This window comes from Sinocyclocheilus grahami, unplaced genomic scaffold (genome assembly GCF_001515645.1).
Source record: "Sinocyclocheilus grahami isolate Dianchi unplaced genomic scaffold, SAMN03320097.WGS_v1.1 scaffold198.1, whole genome shotgun sequence".
NCBI lineage: Eukaryota > Metazoa > Chordata > Actinopteri > Cypriniformes > Cyprinidae > Sinocyclocheilus > Sinocyclocheilus grahami.
In genome coordinates, this window is record NW_015505377.1 from 1,321,143 (window position 1) to 1,329,910 (window position 8,768).

Here is an 8,768-nt window from a genome sequence, read left to right on the forward strand (position 1 = left end):
GTATGTTTATTTATTCTTTATACTTGACATGCTTATCATGAATTGCATTGTAGACTTTTGAATGACAACTGCCTATGCAGGCCTATTAAATATTATTTTAGACTTGGCCATATTTAATCTTCAGTATGTAATGTATTATTTTTATTACTTCATAATAGTACCTTCCACCACCCCAAGCGTTGATCCCTGCTACAACTACACCAGTCTGGATGAGCCTTGGAGAGCCACTGACAACTATTACTATAATAACTATTACTACTATGGCATGTGTGATTATAATGTTGACTGGAATGGCTGGTACAGGCTGTTCTACAATGGTCAAAATGCTCAGATGCCAGAATCATGTGTTAATCAGTACATGTGTGGCACTTATGAGCCAATGTGGCTCAACGGATCTCATCCACAGCTGGAAGATGGAGTGGTCACCCGTCAGGTCTGTGTTTCTTCATGGAATGGCTGCCGGACTTTCACATCCCACCCTATACGAGTCAAAGCCTGCCCTGGAAATTACTACGTTTATGAGTTTGTCAAGCCTTATTTTTGCGGAGCCTACTGTGCAGGTGAGCATTTAGTTTTTTATCGTTATTATCTTTTTTTTGGATTTTGTTTGAAAATGTTGTTGACAAAAATGTTCTTAATACCAGACGCCACAAGTCAGTCAATCACAACAGTGTCGACAACAATAGAGACAATTTCATCCATCGAATCCATTGCTCCACCAATCACAACCACTGGTAAAGTATTGTTTTGACTAACCCTCACAAATATTTATTAGGGGTCCACACACTTCTTCTTCTGTCCTAAAAGTGTCTGGCCAGCCAAAACCGTAAGTCGTAGAAACACCAAATTTGGCAAGATGGTCCCAAATTTCCCCCTCTACTCAGGTGCACACACACACACCCCGATCAAGCCATAGGTGGTGCTATAATAAGTACGTTTATGTTTTTGCTCGTATCTCCACACCTATACAGGTTACAAAAAAAAAAAAAGTCCCCTGATTCTCTGCGTCAAACTGAACAAAACGTATATATCTGATTTTTGCCATGCATAAAATTATTCCACCATTTTGAGCTGTTTTATAAATCTACTTTTTCAAACTCGTCCTAGACCATTTGTCCACTTAACCGCAGTACACGTAGCAAGGTATATATATATATATATATACACACAAAGAAAAACAAGTAGACAGCATTGAAAAAAATAGAAAGCTAGTGTTGTTGATTTTTTAATAAAAAAAGATAAAGTAGAATTAAATTAGATTAGAAAGTGCTAGAGTTAGAGGTTTAAATAAAGATGGAACAGATGTGTTTTAGTCGTTACTTGAAGATGGCTAAGGATTCAGCTGCTTGGATTGAGTTGGGCAGGTGATTCCACCAGGAGGGAACGGTTAATGAAAAGGTCCGTGAGTGATTTTGTGCCTCTTTGAGATGGCACAATAATGCGTAGTTCGCTTGCAGAATGCAAGCTTCTAGAGGGCACATAACTGCCACTGGCGTGCGATTCCTGAGATACCATTTTCCAATAGGGTTGACAGGAGAATCTGGTTGTTCACCGTATCAAAAGCAGCAGATAGATCCAGCAAGATAAGTATAGAAGATTTGGAAGCTGCTCTTGCCAGTCTTAGGGCTTCAACAACTGAGAGCAAGGCAGTCTCGGTCGAATGTCCACTTCTGAAGCCAGATTGGTTGCTGTCCAGAAGGTTGTTCTGTGAGAGAAAGGCAGAGACTTGGTTGACCACATCTCGTTCAATTGTTTTTGCAATGAAATGTAGAAGAGAAACTGGTCTGTAGTTCTCTAAAAGAGTTGGGTTAAGAGTGGGTTTCTTAAGAAGTGGGGTTATACGAGCCTGTTTAAATGTTGAGGGCAAAACACCAATTTTTTTACTTTTAATTATTATTATTATTGTTTTTTTTAACACCAAACAAAATTGGATGTCTTTTCAACATCAGTTGCCCTATGGGCCTTGCCTCTGTCCTCGATGATATTTATTTATTTGTTTTGACCCATTACATAAGAGTGTAGAACAATTCATAATATTCAAATTCATTTTCCCATTAAAAGTAAAATTTGCATTAGACAGAGATAATACAGCTCACAGAGTGAGTATATAATACAAATGAGAAAGGAAAGGTCAACGGTAAAAACGTAAAAGAGTTGGAGAAGAATTTGATAGACTTATTTTCAAACTTCTTTAGTGTACTTTCATTGATCATTTGGCTAAAAAAAAACAATAAAAATAAAACACAAATGTAACTGGGAAGTAAAGAGTACTCTAGTGGTAATAATTCCATACCACAACTACTACAACTACAAAGAAGTATGCAACATCTGTCAACATAATGATTTTTTTTTCTGTTTCCATATCAACAGCTCCCCCTGTTGATCCCTGCTACAACTACAATGTCCTGGATGATCCATGGAGAGCCACCTACAATCAACATTCCTCTCAAATAATGTGTGACACTTGGGTCAGCTGGAACGGCTGGTACCGTCTCTTCATTCAGGGTCAGAGCGTTCAGATGCCAGACACATGTGTTGATGAGTATAGCTGTGGCACTCATGCTCCACTTTGGCTGAACGGAGGACATCCAACAGTTGAGGATGGAGTGGTCACTCGAGATGTCTGTGGTCACTGGGACAATAACTGCTGCTATTTCCAATCCAATCCCATTAAAGTCAAAGCCTGTCCAGGAGATTATTATGTCTATGAGTTTGTGAGCCCGACTGCATGCCATTTGGCATACTGTGCAGGTATATATTCATGTGCCCTTTGTTTATGTAAGAGATCATTATTTTTATGTAATATTCTTTTTTTACTGTCTACTGTCATGTCAGGGACAACCACAACCGAAACTACAACCACAGAAACTACCATCAAAACCACAACGACTGGTAATGTGTTGTATTACAATCTGGAGGATTATTGCTTTACATGAGCAAATCAGACCCCTGTTATGTGTTTGTGATACATGTAAAGGGTTTATCACATTAAATCTATTGTTGCAGAACTAGTTCCTTTGCAGATCACCATATGTAATGTTTACCTGTAATGTGCTTTTTTTGGTCAAACTTTATTTTAAGGTCCAGTTCTCACTATTAGCTAATTATTAACTACGACTTTTGCCTCAATAAACTCATAATTACTGTTTATTAATTGTTAGTAAGGTATTTATTGAATTTTGGTATTGGATAGGATTAAGGATGTAGAATATGTGCTTTATAAGTACTAATAAACAGCCAATATGCTAGAAATACGGTATGCATGCTAATAAGCAACTACTAGTTAATAGTGAGAACTAGGGCTGGGTTTTGACACAAATTTCACAATTCGATTCAATTTTTATTCACAAGCTTGCGATTCGATTCGATTCCTGATTCGATTCGATTCGATTCGATTCAATATCGATTATTTTGGATATATATCAGGTACACATGCCAAAATTTCTCAAGGAAAAAAATGTATCTTAACTAATGCTGTAAAATATACATGAGAGTCAGTAGCCTATACTATAAAATTGAAGGTTAAAACTGACAGATGTTTTAGGCTATACAACTGTTTAAATTACACTTAATGTAGTTTTTAATAATAAAAAGTTACAATTAGACATACATAATAATATTTCTACTTCAATTCGTTTTTTATTTTTAAATATAAACATTTGACTGTCATAAAAAATATAAATTAAACATTGAAGAACAGCAAAAGTTATAATGAATATATTATATGGTGCATACATTTAGCAAAATGCCCCTCTCTACAGTTTATTTTTCTCTTTGATTAATGAGTTTATGGTCACCAAATATGTTTTTTCGGAGGTAAATGTGACATTACGTGACATTCAAGCTATTATATTGACGTCTTTGCGCGACTGAAACACTGATTGAGCGATTACATGAGACAGGATACGGATTGTAAAGTTGTACTATTTCTTTTATACTTACCTTCGGATGTTTAGTCATGTTTATTTTGTGCTGAAACTGGTATTAATGTGGAGGAGATGATCAGTTCACGTGCGCCTCGTGCTGCCGCTTTTATTGAACTGAGGCGCTACAGCTATCTGTCACTCCACATTAAAGAGCGCCAAAACGGCATTTATTGTTTGAATACTGCAATACAACGGACAGAATTTGAAATCTGAGACTTTGTTTCATATTAAAAGTACCAAAGCACAATGCTTATTGCGATTTATTGGATGGGAGGTGCCCTTCAATGTTCCGTCCATCAACTGAAAACAGGCTAGAATAATCGATTCTTGGGATTTAAGAATCGATATTGTTTAGTAAAAATTAGAATCGATTAAAATCTAGATATCGATATTTTTTTACCCAGCCCTAGTGAGAACTGGTTCCTATACTAAAGTGTTATCAGTGAATAAGTATAGAGTATATCATATACTGTTCTATCATATATAAAAGTGTTTTTTTTGTCTTTATTCTCTTAGAATCTACAACTTCCAGCTCTGATCCATGCTATGACTATAACACTCGTGATGAATACTGGAGAGACATACGGCAAAGCTCATATCAGTACAATGGACATGATGACACCCATGTTGAATGGAGTGGCTGGTATCGGCTGTACTTGAATGGAGAAAGTGCCCAGATGTCTGAGTGGTGTGTGAGTAATACAGGATGTGGTGGTGAAACTGGACTGTATCTCAGCGGTTCTCATCCAAGAGTTGAGGATGGAGTGGTGACCCGTGAAGTTTTAGGAAGTTATGTATGGTCTAGTCAGTGTGACGACTACAGATCTACATCCATCCAAGTCAAAGCCTGTCCAGGAGATTACTATGTCTATAAACTTGCCAAGCCAGATGTGTCGATCTACATGCCTTCATATTGTGCAGGTGCAATTTTAACTTCTTTTCTCTGGGATTTTTTTTGTGAGGATTTTTTTTTCTTTTTATGTCAGTATTCTGAGTAAATGCTCTGTTTATTAGACAATATAGAATACATCTTAATGAATTGATTAATGAAATTATGTTTTAACCAGTTGGACTTGTGCAGTCTATTAACCATTCTGTAAATCTCCACACACCCACCCATATAGCACTCACGAAATGCTCATTTTATTTTTAAGACAATTCTTCAGTTCTCACAACTTTAAACCAACCATTTAATATGCGTACTACATATGAACATGTTGTGATATTGCCAAAAAGGACTTATTTGAATTCCATTCTTAGCCAGAAAATGCTAGATTAGAATTTTTTAGTTGCTTCAGAGTTGATAAGATGGTTTAATGAAATAATGCTTGGTCTTTGACTGATGTGTGTATGTATGCATATATTCATTCATTCATTCCCCTAATTTTCAAGTCCTGTGAATGTGCATACCCCTACATGCCTCAGTTTGGCTCTGACTGCGCTCCACTAGTTGGAATATAATTGCTCAAATCCTGAAATTACGGATCATTGTGCTTTAGGATGTTATACTCTAAACTGTCTTCCATGTACATACATTATTTTAACTGTACTTTTGTAAACTCTATGTCAGTTGCTTTCAGCAGCATCAGCAGTGATCCGTGCTACAACTATCAGTATCTGGACCGTCCCTGGAGAGCCACCAATGAAAGTGGAGACTGGATTTGTGATGAATCTTTCTCCTGGAATGGCTGGTATCGGCCTTTCTACTATGGAATGAACATCCAGATGTCAGAGACCTGTGTTAGTTCATACAGCTGTAACACATACTATAATCTGTGGCTCAATGGTCCTCATCCTCAGATAGAGGATGGAGTGGTGATCAGAGAGGTCTGTGCAGGGTCTTATTGGAGCAGCTGCTGTGATTACAAGTCAAAAATGGAATGGCTGCTGTACTTACACATCCCACCCTATACGAGTCAAAGCCTGCCCTGGAAATTACTACGTTTATGAGTTTGTCAAGCCTTATTTTTGCGGAGCCTACTGTGCAGGTGAGCATTTAGTTGCATTTAGTCTTCTTTTGGATTTTGTTTGAAAATGTTGTTGACAAAAATGTTCTTAATACCAGACACCACAAGTCAGTCAATCACAACAGTGTCGACAACAATAGAGACAATTTCATCCATTGAATCCATTGCTCCATCAGTCACAACCACTGGTAAAGTATTGTTTTAACTAACCCTCACAATTATTTATTAGGGGTCCACACACCGAAGGTGCCGGAACCCTATTGCTTTCGTACTGATTTCCTTTTTCTTCTTCTTCTTCTTCTTCTTCTTCTTCTTGTTCTGTCCTAAAAGTGTCTGGCCAGCCAAAACCGTAAGTCGTAGAAACACCGAATTTGGCAGGATGGTCCCAAATTTCCCCCTCTACTCAGGTGCACACACACATCCCGATCAGACCATAGGTGGCGCTATAATAAGTACTTTAATTAGTTTGCTCGTATCTCCACACCTATACAGGTTACAATAAAAAAAATTCAAGCTGAACAAAACGTATATATCTGATTTTTGCAATGTATAAAATTATTCCACCATTTTGAGCTGTTTTATAAATCTACTTTTTCAAACTCGTCCTAGACCATTTGTCCACTTAACACCAAATTTGTATCATCTAGAGACCCTCATGACAAAAAGTTATTAAAGGAATTTGGATTCATCAAATGGTTTAGTAGATATAGTTTAATAAGTGCATGGAGAAATGGTTAGTAAATATATTGGTGTATATAATCTAAATGGTTTGACTAATTAAAATTATTTTGATAACTTTTTGTCATTAGTGTCTATAGATGCTACATGCTAAATTTCTTATGAATCAGTCAAGTGGTTTAAGAGGAGATCGAAAAAGAATTTTTGCCAACTCAAAATGGCCGATGGACTACAATGTGTTGTACTAATGTTGTCCATTAGAGAGAACCACAGGATAATAAATCTATTGAGATTTCTATTGAGAGATGAAGGACGTAATACTTATGTTGTGAGGCACAAGACAAATTATTTTAGTAGTTTAAAATCTGTGTAAATGGTTGAAATAGATTAATTTAGCATAACATGCATTATAGTTTCATAAATTATAATAAAGGCTAAAACAAGTGTAATCAGTTTCCAAAGAAATCGGTCATCTCCAAAATACCTTAATATTTATTAATATATCGTAATTTCAGAAATTATTTGTCAAGTTGTCAGACATGACTGCATATATTTTGGTCCAGTTAAAACGAAGAGACAATATTATTTGTCTATCGAGATGTGGTACATAAAATAATACTTCCATAGAAAGACACTTACAGTAAATAGGTCTACTCATATTACATTTGAAAAGAGACATGTGTCAGTCCTGTGTTCTGTGTTTTGTGTTTTCCTCCCCCACGTGCTTTCCATGACCCAGTTTTCCTTCATGTGCAATTATGTTATTGCTCCCAGGTTTTTCTCATCATCCCCTTGTCATGTCATGTGTATTTAAAGTGTTTCCTATTCTGAGTTTGTCGTCCGGTATTGAATGTCTTCTTTCCCCAGTACGTGTGTGTTCCTTGTTCCATGGATGTCATTAACGGCTCTTTGTTCAAAGTATCTTCCACGTCTCCTCGTTCCTCGCTCTGCGCTCCCTCACAGTAGCGGAACGTGACAACATGGCCATTTTAACATAACTGTATCTCTACACAAGACGTTTCCCAGCGGGCACCTTGATATCAATTTTACATCAGATATTTGTCATTGATGATGATGCTGTAACATCATTTTAAATTCAGTTTGGACAGCAATTTCTTCAAGTGGTAATTGGGTAAAAATAAGAAGTTAATCCCACACTGAAATTGGTTTAATGTATATGTGGGCCAAAATATTTGACATTCAATTTACATAAAATCTGTCATTCCAAGTTTTTGATGTCAGGATTTGGACTTTGGACTTGCATATTTGACCTGTTTTTAAATGTCAATTTTGATGTCAATTGACATTTACATTACAATACATTACATTACATTTAGTCATTTAGCAGACGCTTTTATTTTGGATAAAAACGTCTGCTAAATGACTAAATGTAATGTAATGTATTGTAATAACTTACAAAGTTATCGACTTACAAATGAGGACAATAAATGCAATCAAAACTAACAAAAGAGCAACAATATATAAGTGCAAATGACAAGTCTAACAAGTCTAAGTTGGCCAAACGCAGTACACGTAGCAAGGTATATATATATATATATATACACACAAAGAAAAACAAGTAGACAGCATTGAGAAAAATAGAAAGCGTAGCACGGTATATATATATATATATATATATATATATATATATACACACACAAAGAAAAACAAGTAGACAGAATTGAAAAAAATAGAAAGCTAGTGTTGTTGTTTTTTTTTATAAAAAAAGACAAAGTAGAATTAAATTAGAATAGAAAATGCTAGAGTTAGAGGTTTAAATAAAGATGGAACAGATGTGTTTTTAGTCGTTTCTTGAAGATGGCTAAGGATTCAGCTGCTTGGATTGAGTTGGGCAGGTGATTCCACCAGGAGGGAACGGTTAATGAAAAGGTCCGTGAGTGATTTTGTGCCTCTTTGAGATGGCACAATAATGCGTAGTTCGCTTGCAAAATGGCAAGCTTCTAGAGAGCACATAACTCTGAAGTAATGAATTTAGGTAAAGGGGTGCAGAGCCAGTGGTGGTTTTGTAGGCAAACATTAATGCCTTGAATTTAATGCGAGCAGCTACTGGTAGCCAGTGCAAATTGATGAACAGAAGTGTGACGTGCGTTCTTTTCGGCTCATTAAAGATTAATCTTGCAGCGGCATTTTGGATTAATTGTAGAGGTTTGATAGAAGTGGCTGGAAGACCTGCCAA

At 36.3% G+C, this 8,768-nt stretch overlaps 1 protein-coding gene across 1 annotated transcript in view; it reads left to right on the plus strand.

Moving 5' to 3' along the window:
- The window catches only part of LOC107595185 (uncharacterized), a 23,353-nt gene that overhangs the window by 6,065 nt on the left and 8,520 nt on the right, over nt 1-8,768 (plus strand). Inside the window, exons 4-10 of the mRNA XM_016285532.1 lie at nt 292-560; nt 645-734; nt 2,371-2,751; nt 4,443-4,847; nt 5,497-5,764; nt 5,796-5,925; nt 6,006-6,081. Of these exons, the coding sequence (XP_016141018.1) occupies nt 292-560; nt 645-734; nt 2,371-2,751; nt 4,443-4,847; nt 5,497-5,764; nt 5,796-5,925; nt 6,006-6,081 (1,619 nt within the window). The remainder of the gene's footprint in view (nt 1-291; nt 561-644; nt 735-2,370; nt 2,752-4,442; nt 4,848-5,496; nt 5,765-5,795; nt 5,926-6,005; nt 6,082-8,768) is intronic.